Source organism: Rhinichthys klamathensis, unplaced genomic scaffold (genome assembly GCF_029890125.1).
Source record: "Rhinichthys klamathensis goyatoka isolate OS25496 unplaced genomic scaffold, OSU_Roscu_1.1 h1tg000181l_1, whole genome shotgun sequence".
Classification (NCBI taxonomy): domain Eukaryota; kingdom Metazoa; phylum Chordata; class Actinopteri; order Cypriniformes; family Leuciscidae; genus Rhinichthys; species Rhinichthys klamathensis.
In genome coordinates this window covers 3,353,570-3,377,184 of record NW_026606709.1, presented here as the reverse complement: position 1 = coordinate 3,377,184, position 23,615 = coordinate 3,353,570, and the positions used below count along the sequence as shown (strand labels likewise).

General features: G+C 35.8%; 1 protein-coding gene across 1 annotated transcript; it reads right to left on the bottom strand.

Annotated features, from left to right (window-relative positions):
• Nucleotides 1-1,017: 1,017 nt before the first annotated feature.
• On the bottom strand, nucleotides 1,018-13,351 carry gan (gigaxonin). Its single transcript, XM_056261292.1, has 12 exons — nucleotides 13,232-13,351; nucleotides 12,936-13,127; nucleotides 11,846-11,960; nucleotides 10,641-10,991; nucleotides 8,023-8,243; nucleotides 7,798-7,919; nucleotides 6,779-6,891; nucleotides 4,892-5,044; nucleotides 4,670-4,806; nucleotides 2,787-2,921; nucleotides 2,577-2,686; nucleotides 1,018-1,754 (listed from the first exon to the last, which is right to left on the bottom strand). Exons 2-12 carry the CDS (start codon nucleotides 13,124-13,126, stop codon nucleotides 1,573-1,575), a joined length of 1,830 nt encoding a protein of 609 aa, XP_056117267.1. The 5' UTR covers nucleotide 13,127; nucleotides 13,232-13,351; the 3' UTR covers nucleotides 1,018-1,572.
• Nucleotides 13,352-23,615: the final 10,264 nt, after the last annotated feature.

The window sequence follows — 23,615 nt, the reverse complement described above, 5'->3', positions numbered from 1 at the left end:
AATAACAACAGCACTTTTTGTGATGATACAGAAAGAACAACTTACACAAACATTGTTGGTCAGTGAACATCTTCAATCTAGTGACCACATTGGTGCAGAGACCACATCTTGGTCCTGTAAATATTTTCTTTCGTCTATATTCCTCTTTCTCATAAATTTGGACAAATGTTAGAGTGTGTGAAAGTCTGGTATTTATTCCTGCTATTGGTGTGCATTTCTATGGTGGTGAATACTGAATATGCAATGTTCGTCCCTTCAATTAGAACAGACAGCAGCAGCTGAATCATGCACAGAACAAATGGGGTCACCAGATGCCAAAACCATCCACACTGACAGGAAAGCCAGTTCAGAGGTCATTCACAAAATACATCTCACCACATAAGGGTGAGACCAGCAACTTGCATCTATTTCTGACATGCTGTGGCGTTTTGAGTCCCAGGATACAAGACCAACGGCAAAATTTGATCAGTAGACAGGAAGACCATCACACATAAAAAGGCAAAGATCCACCACCTTCAGGTTTTACTTCGACAATAAACAGCTTATGAATTAGTCTAAAATGTAAACTTGTGATATTCTTGTCCAAGAACCTCCGATCAGAAAACACGTCTTAATTTGCATATTAACTAAGGCTAACTTTTGGGACTAATTAAATGTTTAACAGCATTCATTGAACTAATTTAACATTAAATTTACTAATCAGTGAAGTTCAACAAGACTGAAATTCGTCCTGGACAAGGTTAATAAAGAGGCCTTTAAAGAAAGAAGGCATTTAGCAAACATATGCAGGAGGATATATATATATATATATATATATATATATACACATACACGGTATATGATTTTTTATTGTAGGTGTATTTTTGTATATTATTGTGTGTGTGTGTGTATATATATATATATATATATATATATATATATATATATACACTTTAAAAATGATAAATACTGTATATGCACATAAAGGCACATTTAAAATTCGATAATAATCTAATTAACAGCAAAAGAATGAATTAATCACTCTGAAAAGTCTAATATTAAGACTTATATTGTTTGAATAATCTAACACATGATTGTACAGTAGCTACAGAGACACTTACATTAGCAACATAATTGTGCTTGATACTAACATACCACAAGTCCTGGTTAGTTCTTGATTTGTTCCCTTACTGAACCCACATTTAAGACGGTATAAAATAGGCAATTTTGACCTCCTTCACCAATGTTCAAAAATGTTTGCGTCAAATAACAAGCTACAACAACTGCCAGGTAAAACACATCGTAAACTATCCAAAAGAAGCAGGTAAAATAGTGAGCAGGTCCCGTCTAATTTAACAACATTTCCTGTGATTTGGAGTCATGTAAAAAAAGGACCAAAAAGGATGTATAATTGATCCTCTAAGAAAAGGAATCAAACATAAAAAAAACAGGACAATTCATTCAAGCTTTGTCACATTATAACCAAACCTCATCCTCAGCCAATGTAATCCAACAATCCCCTGCATCCTCCTTCCTCCAAACCAGCAGATGACGGGGGATTGGCATACAGTCAGTGGTGAGGATGCCGGTTGTTTATGTGGCTGGAACCCGGATCTGGAACTGTCCCTGATGCAGCTGCAGGCGGAACAGCTTACAGTTGGCGATGCGTAGGGCGGCACAGCTGATCTTACTCAGATCAGAGGGCATGAGGGGTCTGGTGGAGTGCCAGGTACCCGTACTTCTGCGGAACTCCCGGACATAGTCAAAATTGGAGCCTGCAAACAAAATATTGCTCTAATAAAATTTTTGTCACATTTTATTGTGTGTGGAGCATTATAACTGAACAAGCAAATCAGTTCAATTTAAGCAGTTGATATCAATACCCTGGTTATAAAAAGATTCAATTCATTTGACTCATTATTCAGTAGTATTCCCAGAAATCAAACAAGTGGCACTTTGTATTGTAATACAATACATTTGTTGAATTAAGTGTGTTTTTGATTATCATTGATTCGGAGAGAAATAAATACTGGTCTGATTCTTCTGATACATAATTCGTCATTTAAAACAGTGAATTTTAGTATAATTTAGACACTATTATAAATTTTTTTTATAAATGTTTTTTTTTTTTAATTAATTTTATTATCGGTTTTAGTTTTAGTTATTTTAGTACATCAAGTTAAACTAAATGAAAATGATAAATGTTTCCTTGACAACTCGTTAAAATAAAAACGTTCATTTCAATGTTATTTATGTTTTAGTTTTAACTCCAATAAGCCCGATTCAAAAAATCATGCCTTCTTAATAACATTAATAGTTTTGTGTACATAACTACTTAATCAAAAGGTTAGCTTGACTTAATTGACCTACCTATAATACATTAGTTGCTTGTAACTTTTCAAAGTAGCTTGTGCTTACTGTTTTTTTGCCCTTGAAATGTTAAAAGGTTAAAATATGCAGTGGTTGTAGCTTGAATGAAGAAGTTATCACAGCACCATTTTTTGACCTTCCCAAGGACTGAATTTGAAGATATCTGAATAAAAAAAGACGTTCCTAGATAAAGGATAAAGTGCGATTATAAGTCCTTATCAGCTTACCAGTGTCAAGTTCTCCAACCACATATATACTGGCACCAATGGGAACGGCTCCATACACAAAAGATGATGTGGCTTGTATGCAGAGGTTTTGGTCATCTAAGAGCACCCACCTGAGGGCAAGGGAGGACAAGCATGAGCATTCACATTTCCTTTCATTTTCACAATACATATTGGTCCTGCTCTGTATAAGTGTTGCATTGAAGAGCTCACCTTTTTAGCTCATCATGGAAGAACTCAGACTTGCAGATGGTCATCTGACTGGACTCAGGATTGTCGGCGTCTCTGTTCCGCACGCCACCAAAAACGTAGAGCTCTTGTCCAATGCCACATGCTACTGCCCCAAATCTGAGGAAAACCAAGTTTAAAAATACTGCATTTTTTAGCAGACATGTTCTCAACAAAGAATAGTGCACAAATCACACTGTCAATTAGCAAAGATCCGTAAAAGATACCTTGCGCTAAGAATATAGCTTAGTGTAAAATGTTCACAAAAGCTGCATTTATTTGGTCAAAATACAGTAAAAACAGAAATATTGTGAAATATTATTAAAATGTAAAATAACTTTTCTATTGTAAGATATTCCATAATGCAATTTATTCTTGTGATGGCAAAGCTACATTTTCAGCAGTCATTCATCCAGTCTTCAGTGTCACATGATCCTTCAGAATTCATTCTAATATGCTGATTTGCTATTCAAAAAACATTATTAACACTTTTGAAAACAGTGATTTTTTTTCAGGATTCTTTGATGAATGGTAAGGTTCTAAGATTCTAAGATGAATGGCATATTTTTTTGTGTAAAATTGCAGATGTCTTTACTGTCACTTTTGATCAGTTTAATGCATCCCTCCAGAATAAAAGTATTAATTTCTTTAAAAAATTTAAATATCTTACTGACCCCAATGGGTTCCCAATAGCGACAAGTTAAAATCAAACTCTATTGAAATCAATTGTAAATCAAGTGTTCTTTGCCAAGTGCTACATGCAGAGTTACTGCCAATGCAGAGTCCCAAATCAGTTACTTATGAGGTTTCGTGACGGTTCGGATGCTGGCTTAGAAGGCACTAGGCAGCCCATTAGGTTGTGTAACAGAGAACAGAGCTATGGACAAAATTATACTCCAAACAAGACAAGAACACCAAGAAAAATGACTATTTATGTTCCTCCAGATGGTGATCAAGTGTTCCCAGTTATATGGGTTAGACTGATAGGTCCCTTGACTACTATTGTACTAAAGACACATCTGTAAGACATCACAGATCGTAGGGCGTCTCTCAGTTTTCATAGTTGTTAGACCCTTTTGAAAATGTGCTGTCTTTGCCTTTTAAAATGTAATCTGTTTAACTTATGACATTTCTCTGCGTCATACACAGGATGGGAAACACATTCTCTAACTTAACACATGCTCACTCTCTAAATGCACATCTATAAAGCATACTGCTTTGAGCATCCAGCATTTGTGCATATTGAATGCATGGGGCCAAGTTATGCTGAATGATATTTCTGCTGTTTCTGCTTTTCCAGTTTCTGCTTTGTGAAACCCTGGTTACCTAAATGTAATAAAAATTACATCACCCTCTTTTACAGTTGAATCAATGTTTTGTAACAAATTGCTAGGGCACAGTGAAACACTTGGTGTTATATAAAAATACAGACCCTTACACAAAATGTTAAAGTGGTCATGACATGAGAAATCACATTTGCCTTGATCTTTTGACATATAAGAGGTCTTTGTACCATTAAATCATCCCATAAGTTTCATAGCTTAAAAAGTCCCCCTCATTATAAAGAATTTATTTAATCAAGTTCCAAAAACTGCTCATTTTGATATAGCAGGATCTGTGACGTCACAAGGGCAAATACTTTTGCATATGACTGGCTCTAGATGACAAGGGCATATGAATCTGCACGGATAAGCCATTTATAGCTAATAAATGTGGCAATATTCCATAAAAAACAGTTAATTTTGATTTCATAGTGACTTTATCATGTTAACTTGTTGATCATGAATACAATTATTGCCATATTACATGAACAGATAAATAAGCAAGTGTTTTCTGATAGATAATAGTAAACCTTGTGTACTCATTACCTCCTCTCCTTAAGAGGGCAGACTGTTGTCCACTGTTGGGTTTTGGGGTCGTAACACTCCACAGAGTCATAAATCTTCCCGTACGATCCGCCGCCCATCACGTACAGTCTCTTTTTCATGGTGGCACAGCTACCAAACTGAGGAATAGAGAGGCAAAAGTATGAGAAACATGAGTATTGCAGTGTGTGGATTTGTGCAATAAAAAAAGTAGCTAAATCTCACCTTGCGCACTGTGGTCATTTTTGGTTGTGTTCTCCAGATGTTACAATGGGGGTCAAACACCTCCATCGTGAGAAGGACCTCAGTGTCCTCGTTCTCTCCACCCAAAACATAGATCATCCCATCCAGCTCCGCCATGGCGAAGTGCTGTCTGGCCTGGGCAGAAAAGAAAATACAATATTACAATACTGACACCTAGTGGTTCCTTGTAAGAATGGCATCATAATGATCTTTCAATTCTCAGGGTTCCTATACATTTTTCATTTCAAAATGCCATACTTTTCCCGACTCAAATTTCCATATCTCCTTACAAACTATTTTTAGACCATATTTAACATAAATGGTTCACACAGCTTTATTCAAAGTAAATAGTACAGTCATCTGTAAATATTTTTAATTTCTCTGTTTTTCATTGTTTTCTCAAAGTGATAACATGAGCTTACATGATGAGAAGAAACCTAAAAAGCTTTATAACCTGCATATATTCACCTATGATGCATGACTTTGATACTGTAAATGTGGTATCAGGAACAGTACATGTCAAAAAAAAAAAAAAAAAAAAAACTATACTATACAGGGAACCCCAGTTGGTACATTTCTATATTATTACAGGTTGTAGTGGTTTTCCAAAGTTACAGCCACTCAGCATTTTTACTGGCCACAATTTTAACATCGATACCATGTGGAAAAAACTGGCATATAGATATTTTAAATATTATCCCATAATTTGGCAGCAGGTATATTAGGCTGCTGTAACTTTAAGACCTGACGAACGGATCCATTTTATTGTTACACATGCTCTTTCTTTCTCAACTGTTTGCTTCGTTTGAAAGCTGAGACTTTGTTTCATATCAAAAGTAACAAAGCTCAAAGCTTATTGCGATTTACTATTCATCACCTGAAAACAGCATAGACTAAAATCAATTCTTTGGATTTAAGAATTAAATAGGTTGGATCATAAAAATGAGAATAGATTAAAATAGAGAAATTTATATTTTTAAGCCAGTGTGATAGGCCAACATTTATTTTTTAGAATTATTTTTATTTATTTTAGAAAACTGAATAGGGTCAATAGTCTGGAAACACAAATATTTTTTTACACTTTTTTTCCATACTTTTCCAGACCTGAAAATTACTCAAATCAAATTCCGTACTTTTCCAAACGGAGTAGGAACCCTGAATTCACATTTATTTGTATAGCGCAATACATATCGTTTCAAAGCAGCTTTACAGAAAATGCATGTTATAGATTATGTATATACAAATCACACAATTATCTATCAATGTGTTAATTTATGCATTAATTTAAGGCAGAAACAATGAGCTCATCGAAGTAAAGAATACACGTTGTTAACAAATTATTAGGATATAGAGAAAAATTAAGCATTAGTGCATGTTTTAAGATGTGATTATGTTATATAGAGCATTTTCAACCAGTTGAAATCAGTAAACAGGTTCCTTTATTTAAATTGGATATTTATCTTTAAATATCTGAAATAAACTATGCTGGTTAATTTACTAGTCCAAAAGTAGCATTGCCATTCAATTTTCCCCATTTACTAGACACTGTTATCCACAGCGACTTGCAAATGAGGAACATCACAAGCAATGCCATTGCTTTTTCATTGCCCTTTGTTTTTTTAATCACTTACATAATTCACAATGCTTCATGGGAGGATAAGTAATTCATTCAGAAATGTAAGTATGTAAATAGTAAAAACATGTCTTAAGACATTCTGTTTAATTCTGTTGTGCTCAGTACCTTTTTTGAATGGAAGAACACACTATAAATGAGCCTAATACAGGGTTTCCATAAGACAGACTACATAACTAGGCGTTCAGACAACCCACCAACTAGTCAATAATGGAGCATATCTCTAAGAGGAATACCTGCATCATTGGTGGGATTTGGGTCCAGCTGTTGGTCTCTGGGTCATATTTCTCTCCACTGCTCAAGACAGTTTTATTCTCATCCATTCCTCCTACTGCAAACAGGAACCCCTCTGTTTGGACAGGCAGACTATCAGTTAATTATATATAAGTACTAACAGTTATTATATATGTAAGTAATAGAAGCATAATAATCCTCGGGATGAACTCTGCGAAACAAGTCAGAAGTCTAATACCTAATACCATTCTAATACCATTTACAGTTTTATTTTTTTGAAAATGCTAAGGAGAGCATATGATGGATTTATATTGCTGTGGATGCACTAAACACAAGACACAAGGGTGTTCTACATCTTTTCCAGACTGTATGCTACAACAAATAGCAGACGGAATCAGGAACATTTAAGCTATGGGGTTTATTTCGTCTGTATAAGTTAATGACTGAAAATGACTGAAAATGAATTTTTAAAAGAAGTCTCTTATGTTGACAAAGACTGCTTTTAATTGATCAAAAATACAGTCAAAACCTGTCATTTCAAAGCTGAATTTCCAGCAGCCATTACTCCAGAGTCTTCAGTGTCACATGATCCTTCAAAAGTCATTCAAAAACATTTCTTATTATTATCATCATTTTTGAAACAGTTTGTGCTGCTTAATATTTTTGTGAAACCAGTGATGCATTTTTCTGATGAACAGAAAGTAAAACAAAACAGCATTTATTTGATTTTGTATCAATATAAATGTCTTTACTGTCACTTTTGGTCAATTTAATGCATCCCTGCTGAATAAAAGTATCCATTTATTTAAAAATAAATAAACAAACAAACAAACAAATAAAAAACTTACCACTGACCCCAAACTTTTAAATAGTAGTATAGATCACAGGAATATTTTGTTTACAATTGTGTCATTATTCATAATCATAAGTCTTAAGAGTTCCGATAACTAAAACTAAATAACTAAACAAATAACAGAACAGTGTAAGCTCTATTCCCTCACAACGCTGAGCTAGTACAAACCTGCTGACACAACCCCGTGACCAATTCGCCTCTCATTCATTGGCTTCAGGTCAATCCAGAGCTGCCTGTTTCGGTCATAAAGTGGACACATGCAGCGAGCCGCTGCCGTGGGCTTCCGAGAGCTACATCAGAAACACAAAGGGATTCAGGGGGAAAACTTCTTACAAACCTATCCTTGCATAATCTCATGATCTAGTTTTATTTTTAAAGCATGTTCATACTCACGTCCTCTCCTCACCGCCTACTGTGACGATACACTCGGAGTAGCCACGGGGTTTAAATGCAGCAAGCAGCGCCTCCCCGTGCTGCATTGCTCCTCGCAGCGAGTCCATACAACAATTCCTTATGACCTCCCTCATCAGGGAGTCTCCGAGCATCTGCTCCTGGAGGTAGCACTGGTCCAGGCCTTGAACCCAGACCGCAGACATCACTTCTTTCATATGGACCTGGAAAAAAAAGGCATCCTATTTAAACAGGACTGAATAAAAACAAACAAACGAACAAATAATACCATCCAAAGGTTTGGGGTCAGTAAGATTGTTTTTGTAAATAAATTAATACTTTTATTCAGCAAAGATGTATTTAAATAAATTGATCAAAAATGACAATAATTTTTTTTTATAATGTTACAAAACATTTCTATTTTAAATAAATAGGGATGCACGATATATCAGTCACCATATCGGTAAAAATGAGGGACTATTGCCTTTAGCTGAGACACTTCAGATGCACACTGTTCGCCATGATGGTTTTGAATTGCTTGAAATATGATTGGAATCACTTCAAAACAGGAAAATACGGTTCAGTGCAACATGAGCAGTGCAAGTCTGACATATAGGCAACATAAAGTTATGAGAACATCAGTATAATTGTGTGCTTCGGACATGGCTTTAAATGGTGAGACTTTTGTTTTTGTAATCAGGCTCTCAAAAATGATTTCAAAATTTGGAATTAGATTTATTGGCCAATATATCGGTTATCGGCTTTCAAATATAAAGAATTATCGGTTATCGTATCGGCCAAAATTTTCATATCGGTACATCCCTACAAATAACTGCTGTATGTTTTTTAAAAATATACTTTTATATTGTAATTATCATCGGTATTCCGGTCTAAATGTATTAATTGATTCATTATTTTCAATCATAATGAGATTATTTTTAATCATAACGCTATAATATCTAATTATGATTAAAAATAATGAATTAATTAATTAATACATGTAGATCTGACCTGAATGCAAATATACACTCACCTAAAGGATTATTAGGAACATCATACTAATACTGTGTTTGACCCCCTTTCGCCTTCAGAACTGCCTTAATTCTACGTGGCATTGATTCAACAAGGTGCTAAAAGCATTCTTTAGAAATGTTGGCCCATATTCATAGGATAGCATCTTGCAGTTGATGGAGATTTGTGGGATGCACATCCAGGGCACGAAGCTCCCGTTCCACCACATCCCAAAGATGCTCTAATGGGTTGAGATCTGGTGACTGTGGGGGCCATTTTAGTACAGTGAACTCATTGTCATGTTCAAGAAACCAATTTGAAATGATTCGAGCTTTGTGACATGGTGCATTATCCTGCTGGAAGTAGCCATCAGAGGATGGGTACATGGTGGCCATAAAGGGATGGACATGATCAGAAACAATGCTCAGGTAGGCCGTGGCATTTAAACGATGCCCAATTGGCACTAAGGGGCCTAAAGTGTGCCAAGAAAACATCCCCCACACCATTACACCACCACCACCAGCCTGCACAGTGGTAACAAGGCATGATGGATCCATGTTCTCATTCTGTTTACGCCAAATTCTGACTCTACCATCTGAATGTCTCAACAGAAATCGAGACTCATCAGACCAGGCAACATTTTTCCAGTCTTCAACTGTCCAATTTTGGTGAGCTCTTGCAAATTGTAGCCTCTTTTTCCTATTTGTAGTGAAGATGAGTGGTACCCGGTGGGGTCTTCTGCTGTTGTAGCCCATCCGCCTCAAGGTTGTGCGTGTTGTGGCTTCACAAATGCTTTGCTGCATACCTCGGTTGTAACGAGTGGTTATTTCAGTCAAAGTTGCCCTTCTATCAGCTTGAATCAGTCGGCCCATTCTCCTCTGACCTCTAGCATCAACAAGGCATTTTCGCCCACAGGACTGCCGCATACTGGATGTTTTTCCCTTTTCACACCATTCTCTGTAAACCCTAGAAATGGTTGTGCGTGAAAATCCCAGTAACTGAGCAGATTGTGAAATACTCAGACCGGCCCGTCTGGCACCAACAACCATGCCACGCTCAAAATTGCTTAAATCACCTTTCTTTCCTATTCTGACATTCAGTTTGGAGTTCAGGAGATTGTCTTGACCAGGACCACACCCCCAAATGCATTGAAGCAACTGCCATGTGATTGGTTGATTAGATAATTGCATTAATGAGAAATTAAACAGGTGTTCCTAATAATCCTTTAGGTGAGTGTATATATATATATAAACTTTTGTGTGTTGACACTTACATTTTTCTAAATCTATATCATACTGTGGGCTTAAACAGCTTGCCATTTTACAGCAGATTTAATTCACAAACAACTGACAATCATGACCTAAATATGATTCTCATTTACAATAATAAATCCATAAATTCAGCATTAGTAACTTACTTTCCAATATATATATATATATATATATATACACACACATATATATATATATATATATATATATATATATATGAATGAAAATGATTAAATAATTAATTAAGTATTTATTTATGTTTAAAGTTTGTCTATGCCTGTGCATAGACAAACATGGAACATGTGCATGGAACTCTCCAGAAACAACCGATCCACTCACTCGCCGAGCTTCAATGTCATGGTCGAGCCAGCGGACCACGGCCTCCAGCACATGCTTTTCATTCCCCACGTTGAGCTTCTCTATGGACAGCAGCTCACACAGGCGATCGGGCGGCTGCTCCAGGAACTCATCTGTGTTGGCCACGTCTCGAAAATGCGTCTGCAGGAACTCTGTGGCCACGTGGTAGACGTGGTGCAGGCAGTAATGCAAAGAGAAGACCCGAATGCCGATGCAGTTCTCTGCAGTAATGCAGCTTTCCAGGAACTGACAGCACAGAGATTTAAGATCAGTGAGGAGAAGAAGATCAGCAGCCTGGACCACATCCTGGATAGTGTCTTCACTTAGAGTAATCTAGAAAAGAGAAAAGTATTGACAACAATCTCAACAATCAGCCAGCTAGAGAAGCATTGACAATATGACAATGGAAATCCAATAGTTTGTGACATACATTAATAATTTATATACAGTTTTCCCACAGCTTTTAACTAATGAATAGTGTTAATTTTGTCTTTTTTTTTTTTTTTGTTAGTCTTAGTCCCATGTCAAAGTTACTTTTTTAGCTTTTATCATATTTAGTCAACCTACAGCATCCAGTATTTTGTGTAGTCAAGTTTTAGTTGTCTAAAAGTCTGGGAAATTTGGTCTAGTTTTAGTCAATGAAAATGTTATCATAAATAAGTCATGGGGTATAATGGTTAAACTGATGATCACAATTATGTCACTTGACATCAGGCAACCCTAAGCATGAAAGCTCATAGAGGCTTTTAATTCCTTAAAATATCATTTCTGCACTTTTTTGTTGAAGAAAATATAAAGATTTTGTTTAAGTTTTTATTTTATTTGTAACTACATTTTATTCTTGCCTTTTTTTTCATCAACAATGATGTTTTTTTTTTGTATTGTCTTAATCATGGAAAAAAGTTTTAGTTAACGAAATTAACCCTACTAATGAATTTCTATTACTTTTCCATAACCTTTCCAGTTGCTTGTACTTATAATTGATTCTAAAGTAATTAACTGTTTTATAATGATTTTTAAAAATCCTTTCAAAGTAATGGCACTCAAATGAGAAATCTGCCATAAAATCTAAAATAAGTTTTTAAGTTTTAATAAGACTTTTCCAGGCCTAGAAATCCTAATTGTAAAACTTCAGGTATTTAATGACTGGTAACATGCATATAGTATAAGTAAAGTAATATAATTACCTCCCCACTGAAAATGTAGTCCAATATTTGCTTCATGGTCGTGATCGAGATCCCTTGCAACTCGATTTTGTATACAGATCCATCCTCCTTAGGTGGGTTGTAATTTAATTTGGTCCTGCAAACATGTAGCAACATGAGTTCATTCACTGTGGATCTAATAAAAGGACCGACTTAATATCTTGGAGAGTTGCACTCCATCAAATGCCCAACAGAGGTTTCACAAATTTTCCAGTTTTGGCTGATTAGTTTTTTTGATCTTGTTAAACTATTTGCTTATATTAAAATGTTCTTTTAAAATATGACAGAATTTTTTTTAAAATTTTGTAACAGAATTGTCAACGGACAAAAAAATGTGGATCCAATATGAGAAAAGGGACCTTGAAAAAATGGCTTCAAATGAAAAGTTCATGAATCGAATAATTCATGGATCTCAAAGTTCATAGTAGCCTAGTAATATTATCATTGATATATCATTATAGTTTTTGTTAATATTTTGAATTAGATTTTACTTTTATATTTTCTGTTTTAATTTTAGATATAGTTTTAGTTATTTTGTCATGCGTTTTAGTCATTTTTATTATAATTTTTTTAAAATATGTCTATATAGTTATTATTAGGTTTTAGTTAATAGTTTTCATTATTTTAGTACTAAATTAATATTGGCACGTTCATAAAATCACATGGATGTTCCAAGAAAAGCTACAAAAAATAAATAATAATACATAACCCTTTTTACCATTCTTGTTTTACCATTCTTGTGATTTTGTGTCCTTCTGGGTGTTTAGTCGTGTTTAGTTTTAAAAAAGACTGTGCGGGATATTTATCAAAATCTCCCCTTTCAAGTTCAGCAGAAGTCTTACTTGCTGGTAGTTGAAATGAGGGTGTGCAAATGACATTTCTCTTCTGTTTTTTTTGGGTGAAGTATTGCTTTAATTGACCCATGCAACAGGCAAGGTGGGGCTGTGTGGCACACCCATATGACACATTGCTCAAGGGTCTGTTACATGTCTGAGCAAACATACCAGCTCTACTGATCTGATCTGATCTCATTTCATGCAAATGTATCCTAGTTTCAAGCTTATTCTCATACCTGATGTATGGGCTAGCAGCAGCCAGAATGTTTTTCTGAACAGGAATCTGTTCACCTTCCAAAACCAGCACTGCATCTTGAAAACAATCATCTTGTCTTAAAGACAGAAGGACCCTTAAAAGCTTTTGGGAGTGTTGAGGGTCTGACACCACTGATCCAGCATCAGCTCCAGCTGTTTTAGGGTCTGACATGCTGTTGGAACAGACAGACAGATGATCAGTTAACATAACAACAACAACATGGTTCACCCTCGTCTTATATAAACAGAATTACAGGTTTAAATCATTCAAACTCACTCCAGTGTACTTGACTTAAACTTGTTCTTTATGCTCGCTGTAACTTCAGCTGCTCATTGTGTGTCAGACGACCGCACACTGCAGAAAAACAATTCAGCAGGTTAGTGACGCTTCATGACGATGTCAGGAAGCGCGTTTTCATTTTTCATAATAAAAGCTTATTTCCCTCCCATTGTATTTTTAATAAAATAGAACACTATTGGAGTATTTATTTAGGAATATTTTATGAACTGTCCTATAAATATGGGAATAGAATTACTGTATAATATATTATATATAATATTACACTAAATTATTCATTTTAGAATTCAATTTTATTAGGCAATTTTAAGAAACATTTAAGATTATAATATATATATTCATATCATTCAACAACTTTCAAAGCATTCAGGAACTATAAATTCTGTTTAATTTTGTATGTTATATAGGCTATATATATATATATATATATATATATATATATATATATATATATATATATATATATATATATATATATATATATATATATATTAAAATAAGATTTTTTTTTAGTATGGATTATCAATATGTTGCCATGTAACATGTTATAATGCACACAACATATTATTTATAACCAATGTTTGAAATGCCACTTTGTATTTAATACATTTTACCACAAACCTTTTTCCACTATAATAATAATAAAAAAACATTTATGGGCCAACTGTTGAAAATAAGTATCATTATGAAAAACATGAATGACCAACAGTTAATATTTACCCTTATAAATGTGGAACATGATAACCGAGCATTTTAATATTCTATTCTATTCTATTCTATTCTATTCTATTCTATTCTATTCTATTCTATTCTAGTCTAGTCTAGTCTATTCTATTTATAAAGCACTTTTAGTAATACAATACAGTTTCATAGAATGCAAAATATAATAGCCTCTTGTGAAGGTTGCAAGGACTGTGAATATATATAATTATAGATTCATTTCTAATACGTTTTATGAAGTATGGTGAGTTTAAGCTATTATTTGACAAGTAATAGAGAGTATTTCTGTGTAAAAGAAATTAAAAAATATCCTTACTACAGCATTAACATACAAATCAGTGCTACTACACGAGGACAAAATGTCCAAAATTTTGTCCAAAATTTCCCTTTAAGTAAATGTCACACGTTGATTAATTTCAGTTTTCATTTCAGACCCAAGATTCATTTCTTTGAAACAAGCCACTCTTGCACAGGTGTAATGCATTTTAATAAAGCATTAATAGGACAGTAAATCCCTCTGTTGCTTAGTCATTAAAGGTGTCATCAATCACGGGTACCTGTCAGGACATTATGAGAGAAGAGGTTTGTCAGAAGTCCACAGTGGACAAATCTGTCCTTTATGCATGAAAAGAAAGAGAATTAAGCTGACGCATTAATGGGCCGGGGGAAAAAAAGAATCTGAGGAGAGGTTTTGATTTATGTGGACTGGTGACCTCAAAGATGTGAATGAGTGAGACGAGGAAGGAGATTGAATTAATATTTCATTAAGAGAGAGCTATATGGTGATTTAACACCCCGTTTGTGCCACTGATCAGCTGTGTCAGTTATCGTAAAGAAAAGAGGCCAGAGCTGTTCCCTTTAATTCTGATGATTCATGTGTATTTCAACGGAATATAAAGAGGACATTTTAATTAGAATCTGTAGGATATACCCTTTACCAAGTATAAAACCTTTTATAGTGTATTAAATTGGCCAGGACCTTCTGTGACTTGGCAAGTCCTTTGGCGCCTAAGTTAAAGACCATCCCACCACTAGATGGCGCTCACAGAACACAGATTTATGATTCAAAGTCATTTCAGATCGGTTAACAAATCTCTCCATCGGTCCATCAGATAAAAATATATAAAAAAGAAAAATAAATAAAAAAGACATAATTGACAGAGTGTTATCCATCTTTAAAAGCGTGTGTGTCTGGTTATCCATCTTTTAAAGCATGTCTTTGATGCCAGATACAACATTCAAAGGCCCTCTCACAAGTATTGAGTCTGTCCCTGATTATTCTGTCTCTTTCAAGCTTTATCCATATATCAATATAATTCTATTTTATATTCGCTCGGATAGGCTATCTCAAAGACAGGAACATGCAAGCTGTTGAAAACAAAGAAAAAAAAAGTAACACAGCAGGAGGTAGCACAAGTGCTTATGATAAGACCCAGACTGAGTAATTTCTTATTCCCCTACTTTCCCTGTATTCTTGTTATATGAATAAAAGGCTTAAAATAATGTCATGAAAAGGGAGGCAACAATTTTCCTCTTGACCTTTCATGTTCCATAGCAGGCATTGCAAAGGGCGTGAACCCCCTAAAGCCCATCAATGGGCACACAATGTACTTTCTTTCAATCTATCTATCTATCTATCTATCTATCTATCTATCTATCTATCTATCTATCTATCTATCTATCTATCTATCTATCTATCTATCTATCTATCTATCTATCTATCTATCTATCTATCTATCTATCTATCTATCTATCTATCTATCTATCTATCTATCTATCTATCTATCTATCTATCTATCTATCTATCTATCTATCTATCTATCTATCTATCTATCTATCTATCTATCTATCTATCTTGAATAGGACGGGGTCTAACAAGTTTGTAAAAAACAAAACAAATGAACTAATTCATTAATTATTGATAAACCATTTAAAAATTGTGGTTTCAGGTCACATTCAGGTCAATATTAACTTTTTCAAACCCAATAACAAATGAATTAATAATATAAATAGGGGGAGAACGGGTATGGTTGTAACACCTTTTGCTTCAGCCTCTGTAACTCACTGAATTTTTTTGAGCTTTATTCAAAGTATCCACTTGACTCAGGATTGTGTGCATGTGTGTAAATTAGTCTACTAGAACAAACTTCTTAAAAGTATTATGCTTAATGAACACTTGACTCCAGTGTACCTGAGTAAAGAAAATGTAAAAACCCTGTTAGAATATAACGTAATATGTGTGAATATTCTCAATCAGAGTCCCATAGAGACAAATGAATGTTTTTAACCTATAGTGCATGCAGGCTTGGTGGGCCCAGAGACTGAATAGCACACATCACATTTCCTTTGGATTTACTGTAAGCTGCAAATGGCTCCATATAAACAGCACAAAAGTTGTCTAAGGTCTTAAAATCCTCACCAATTGCTTTGCTAGGCACTGCATGTGCCTATATTTCCAGCCTTGATAACCATTCATTTGGGAGAAAGTGGGTAAACACTGAAATTATCATAAGACTCCTTATCCCTGATTGGTGGAATTGGTGGTTACAACTCTCCCCATGTAACATCTTCGTTACATCTTGCTCCTTACGTTATCTTCCGGACTCAGATAGCTAATTTTAAAATAGCATTGGTGGTAAAATACAAAAAAATACTAATTAATTAATAAATAATATAAATAGCTTTAAAAAAAAAAATTGAAAATACAAAAAAAGTTCAAAGTTCAGAGGAAGAGGCTATGTACATGTTGAGTTAGCTAATTTAAACAAATAATAATTGACTATTTACATAGTCAATTGACTATTTAATAATTGTCATTTTAAATTATTTAACGGTATGTATATAATGCATTTATTTTAGTCAATAATTTGTGTTTTGTGATGCTTTTGACTGCAAAATGAATAATTTATGAGAATATGTAACTCTTACAACCCTTGCTTCATTTATAAAAAATAATCCTTTATGATTAGTAGTAATGTCAATATCATTCACTTGTATGGGGAGGAAACGGAATGCCACTGAAGTCAACATATTTTCAGAGTGACGTTAGAAGTTCAGGGAGTGTTGTGTGGGAGCAGAGAAGAGCTTTAGAGAACTTTTTGATGAGATGCCATCAATTGCTTGTTTCTCAAAAACTTCAGAACCAGTCCATTGCTCTCAAGTTGATATGCAGCACCTCACACCTGCCCTTAGCAGTCATTCCTTTTCAGTGGGATGTTTGTGAAATACTGCTGTAAGCCCAGAGTTATTACAGACACTTCATATGGAATCTGATTAGCATCTTTGAGAGTTCCTAATTATTTCTCAAGTGCTATTGTCTGTCTGCATCCCTCCCATTTTGAAACAAAACGAATTAATGAAAAGTAAAGTGAAGGCAAGGTCAGGATGTTTTTGAAGGTGGTGTGTGTGGACCGTGTGGACCGACTCGTCTTTGTTCAGCCTGAAAGACAGAATAAATGTTTGATAATTAGCTGAGCCTGCGCTGTCCAGAGTTTTCAAAGCAGACGACAGACTGACAGAATGAGACCAACCTGAAGACGGAGGCACTGTAAGCATTAGTCTATTAACCTCTCTTTCTCATCTAGAACAATCATTCTTGATGAAGGCGTGAGCAAAGGTGAGGCTTCAAGTTCCAGATCTGTCTAAGAAGAACAGCAATTTAGATTCTCACATTAGTCCCCTTTCATATCTCACCATAGTTTTTCCACTTCCTCTCACCTATTAGGTGTTAATGGGTTTTCAATGGAGTTCAATATCCTCAACCCCTTCTTTGACTCGTCAGGCTCCACTGCTCATAACCAGGAGAATTAATTACAATTGATTAAACTCATCTTTGCGGGAACCCATTCCACATCTAAAAATAAGTCACCATTTCCTTTTGTTCTTTAATCAGGCAGGGAAGTTTTCAACATCCCGAAGGAAATTGCCTGACAAAAGAGGGATGTGTTTTGTGATTGGGTGGTCGGGAGACAGTGAGTGGTTGGATTGCTCTTTTATGTTTGACTACAATGATGTAGAGCAGAAACTTACTGTAAAAGACTTTCAGTAAACACTCCACATCACACCAGTGGGGGTTGCAGTGAATCACAGTCAATTGAGCTAGTTTGAAGCCAGAATATATTATATTGGTCAGCAAAATGAAAATTATTTGTATCCAATTTAACACAAATTACAATTTCTTTTTTGCCCAAAATAAAGTTTGATCAAATGTCAGTTTATCAAGGAGGAATACAGGCCTATAGGAATAGGCCTATTCCTTCATTTATGAAAACATTTATTAGTTTTGATACAGACATCACTGAAAATGGTGTTAACTTGCAGATCAGTAAGTGAATCAGATGTTGATTCAATAACGTATTCAGTTCAGTGAAGGATTCAAGCACTGTCTGGTCGCGCTTATGATTAACTAAAAAAAAACACATTATGGTGTTTCTCAAACGGAAAGGCTGCATCCTACGAAGGTTCCATATCTAGGCTGTCACGCCATTAAACGTCGCAGAAGGCCATCTCAATTTGAAGGATCCTTGGAAGACAGCCTTCGTTTCGCGTCCTTCATTCAGCATGTTTTGAAGTAGCCTATTGGATGAATCCTGAGCTGGCTTAAATCACCCACAACCCTTTGCACACATTCCAATTCACGAGAATAAACTGACGGAAAACAAGTCGGTACTGAGCTTTTCTCAGTTTATTATGAAATGTAAGACAAAAATAATGTTTTCGGACATGAAAGGATAGAGGTTATCTTTTGTTTTGCTGTAAATTAATCACTAACACTAAAATGACAATAATGTAGCCTTTAGGCTACGCCACTGGGAGACCGTGGACGGCTGTCATTCACTGTATTGCATTAATAAAAAAGTATTTACAAAAAGCAATACAAAGTATTTAAATTCCCAAAATACGTTTTATTAGTATTCTCGTGCCGTGACCGTAAGGTAGGCTAGTTACCGACTCATAATAGTCATTTGTTCGTGAATCACACTAAAAAGGTCTGCCTGTAGGCCTATGTCTTTCATTCACAAAAACCGGGTCATAAGATTTGTGCCATTTACGAACAAATGACTCTAATGAGCCGTTTTTTTTAATGAATCAGAAACATACAGCGCGGCCGTGTATGAAACATACAGCGCGAGCAGACGGTGCAGTCCGATTCATAAATAAAATATTCCCGATTTTTGTGAATCATAGACATACGGCCAGACCTTTTTAGTGTGATTCACGAAACTATATGCCGCGTTGTAGGCTACTACATGTTATTTTTGTGTACAGCTTGCGTGCAGAACTCAATTAAAAGACGTTCCTTGCTTTTATTTAGTGCTAGGCCTACATGGTCTTTTTTATTAGATCACAATCAACACAGAAGGCCAACTCACATTCAAATCAGCTCATGCAAAAAAATAATTTCTTTTGCCTTGGCATTGAATATTTAGCAGCAGGGGAACAGTACGCCACTGCTGAAATGTGATGCAGGAAACAGTCTCATTCCTTTCTTTTAGGAATTTTAGCAGACATCTGCGGCAAAGTTGATACCTACATGAAACATGACTAAGAACACCATTAAGTAAAACGAGCTATGAAAGAAACCTATGAGCAATAACCCCCATGTAGCCTAGGGAAGACAAGCATTTGAAGAAGATGTCTCACTCTGTCAGTGGTTGATGCCTGTATAGTTCATTCACAAATGTGGGATTTGCAATGACTGTATTGCGTTTGGGTTCACTTTCATTTAGTTGCTATCTTCAGCCGTTCAGCGACCTGTATGATAACTCTGCCTAGTGGTTTTCTCTGATGCTTCCCCGTTTCCCCCTCTTAAGTGCACCGAAGTCAGTGTCGTCTCCAGAGAAGGAGTCTCCAGGGGTGAAAGCATTTGTCATGACTGCAGCAAACGATCTCTATTTTTCCTCTTACTGACACCTGGCTGCATCTTTCCAAGAAGAATAATGGAATTTAGAGTAGCAACGTGCCATCACACATTATTATACCTTGTCAGGTGTGCTTCATGAGAAACGTTTCCACTCTCACAAAATATTTCCTAAATTCAAATCTATGAAAAAGCAACCAACCTACCATATTTCCCTTCAACCATCAGGAAATAAAGTCACCATGAAATCAAAATGGACAAATCTTGTTGTTGTTAACAAAGTATTGCAGTATTTATTATAAATGATCTATCCATGCACATCATTAGTTTTCTTTTTAATTCATGTGCCCTCATAATCTTTTATGATTTATGTGCCCCTATTATGCTATTTTAAAGGTTCCTAATTTTGTTCTGGAGGTCTCCTGTTTACATGCATCAACGGCCAAAAAACACTTTCATTTTCTCATAATATATATTGCACATCCCAAAATCTTTCAAGGATTCTGAAATGACTTGTCCGATGATTCAGTAACTCTCTAAATCCCTCCTTTCCACAAGCTACTCTGCTCTGATTGGCCAGATGGCCCAGTCTGTTGTGATTGGTCTACTGATTACAGCGCATGTCGGAAACGAAACACGCATTACCATAGGTGAATTTCAGCCCTGAGGCTTCCTAAAGCTCAGTGACTGTACACACTGTAAAGACAGTAACGATGGTGTCGATTTTACCATATCAATCTGACCGCGAGTCTGATGTTAAAACATTGGGAGAACTAGTTATTCAACCCGAACCTCCATCGCAAGGACGACTTGAGCAGGACAGTAATACACGACCCAGCTTGATGTACATTATAAGATGTTGCAATTGTAATTCCTCACCATCAGCATTAACATGTGTATATCCATCAACAAACTGATGTGTATATTTCTAATTTATTGTGGTGCAGATGTGGGAACTGTATCATTAACTGTATCAATAACAGCGCATACGTTAGCCGAGCACTAACGCGAATGACTGATGTTACAGCCCGATCTCATGAAAGTGCGTATCTATACCACGAATGTCATTTTTCGTGCTATTTATACGCCAAAAATGGTTTTTGCGTCTGTATGATACGCAGTTTTCGCGTGCATATGATACGCACTTTATGGCGTGTAATACGCACGCACTCCCCACCCCCCCTCCCCCCTAAACCTACCCAAGGGGTTTTCAGTGCGTAGCATATGCACGCAAAGACCATTTTTGGCGTATAAATGGCACGAGAAATGACATTCGTGGTATAGATACGCACTTTCATGAGACTGTGTTGGATGTTACATTATAGTTTGTAAAACAAATCCTGCTCCATCCTTTATCGTGACTCAAAGTAGTAAGTACAGCAGACAATCTGCATTAATGGACACAATTTTAGGTAATAGTGGGCCCACTGCTGATTAGCAGAACTCTTTCAGTAAGACACTCAATAATGTAAGTTAGCCGGTTAGCCAGTGATCATATCAAAATACACAGAAATAAATGGAAAACGGAAGTTCGTCCCGAAGTTCAGTGCAAGTAGTCCAAGTTCTGTTTCATGCTGACTTTATTGCCGTCATGATATTATAATAGAACTGCCAATGACTATATGCAGACCATATGCAGTGCAATTCATTGGCAATCCAGTGCATTAATAGCAATGAAAAAGGCCTGCTGTTTCTATCATGTTAAATCCCATGGACTTTCTCTCTCGTGCGTTACTTTGCTCTATGCTGATTTATATAGAGTGTGTGTGTTTTTTGTGGTTCAGATGGCATTTACATCAGAGGACTCGCTAGAGAGCTCAACTCATTTTGATTTACACTATGGGGCTGGTTAATATACATGCATACAGTTCATGTTACAGCTAGGTTCAGGTTAGATGATTTTTAATGTTTCCAGATGACAAGCTTCATTAGCTCCCTGCTCTGGGCCAAGCAAACGCATATGAAACTATGAGGGAAAAATATTGAAGCGCTTTTAAAAAGCACCTTAGGGGTTTAATGTCTCATAAGTGCATGCAAAACGTGTGCTTTTCATAACTCCCTCTGTTCACTCACTGGTCCACATTTTGATCGAATATGTGCATAAACTTACTTATTCACTTAGCTATTCATTTATGCACACTAAAAGAACGTGGTGACATTATTTTACACTCATCAAAACAGTTTTTATACTGTTGTAGCCAGGGAAATACAAGTGTCACAAAGATGTATGATCCTCTGTAAAATTAAAATTCTACAAATGCGCTTGGCCTGCTGTGAAAACAACATATAATGTGCTTTGGGTGGATTTGTGTGGGTTGAGTGCACATGTGTGTTCTGAATGTAATGGGGCAATCAGTGCAGATCTGGAAAAGACAAATGAGGGAATGGACCGAAGGAATGAGAGAAGGGTTGATCATTTAGCTTTTATCTGCTCCTCCTTCATGAGTTGATTTTCCATGAATCAGTCCTGTTCCTGCTGTTTCCAATAGTGTGCAACAGTGAGCTTCTGGAATTAAAAATCCCTTTCATTTACTTCATAGAGATAAGGATTTTTAGAGATAACGTAAACCTTTTAAGAACGATACCATGAGCTTTGAGATTGAGATGAAAGATGCCTGCTTCAGTGTGATTTCAGCTTCATTTTTAAAAGAAAAAATAAGTAAAATTAGTCAAACTCCCACTAAAGAACAAACACCTGTAATCCTGAGATCCACCAACCAGAAGTCACCATTACAGAACATAAACCATGGTAAAAGAGCTCAGCAGTGAACACCTATTCCTAGGCACTGGGAATGATGCATATATATATATATATATATATATATATATATATATATATATATATATAAAAAGCCTTTACAGAACAGTACGAAAACTTTATAAATATTCAGTGTAAATGTTTCCATTATTTTTTGTTAAAATTCTCTAATATTTCCATTTTGTCTTGTGGCAACCCTATTCATAACACTTCATGAGTTAAGTAGTTCATTGACTCATTAAATGATTTACATATCTATTTATTATTCTTGTTATTATTATTGCTTTGATGCTAATGTAATATTATGATAAATATCAGAGCTGGTTGATTTGGTTCATTGCTTCAAACTTTTAGTTAAAGATTTACCGTAGTATAAATGTGTTAAAACGAATAAAAATCGAATAGGAAAAATGCTTACAGAAGCACGGCTGTTGAAAAAGTTACACACTGTTACACTTTTTTCCAGTGCCCATCCGTGGTCCGCATTGCCACGGCCATTTTAGGTTGATCATGACCTACAGAGGGCAGCAGCGCTCCACAGTCCGGAACAATATCAATGGCTTTGTTGGATTGGGTTCATCCTTTCTTCTCTTTTCGATTCTCTGCTGTATTCTTGTGGGCAGATATAATTAATGTATCGCTTTTACCTCCCTTTTTTGCCCCCATGTACCCTTCCTCCATCTCACAGAGGCAAGTAAGCAGATTGACAGATTGGCTATTTCTGGATATCAGCTGTAATTATATCTCATTTAGGCTGCTGATGGCATTTTCCGCCCCCTCCATCCGCTCCAATTAGAGACAGTATTAGGTTCCAAACATCGTAGATCAGAAGGGGAACGCAAAAGGTCCGGGGCAAAAAAATGTACCCTGGTGGTAAGCTTTCGGGGGTATCCATGGAGTTATGGATGTTCTATAATGCACGATGGGCGAGCGCTCGGTATTGATCAGATAAACACTCAGAGCTCAGGATACTATAGATCACATGGGAGATAAATCTTCGGTCTGCTAGTGTCTCTTCTGACCTT

Excerpts from the sequence above, each read along its gene's own strand:
- gan (XM_056261292.1), bottom strand. The coding sequence starts at position 13,126 with ATGTCAGACCCTAAAACAGCTGGAGCTGATGCTGGATCAGTGGTGTCA. Across the intron at positions 6,892-7,797 it reads TCACGGGGTTGTGTCAGCAG|AGGGGTTCCTGTTTGCAGTA; the intron begins GTTTGTACTAGC and ends CTGTCCAAACAG. Across the intron at positions 4,807-4,891 it reads AAATGACCACAGTGCGCAAG|TTTGGTAGCTGTGCCACCAT; the intron begins GTGAGATTTAGC and ends TCTATTCCTCAG.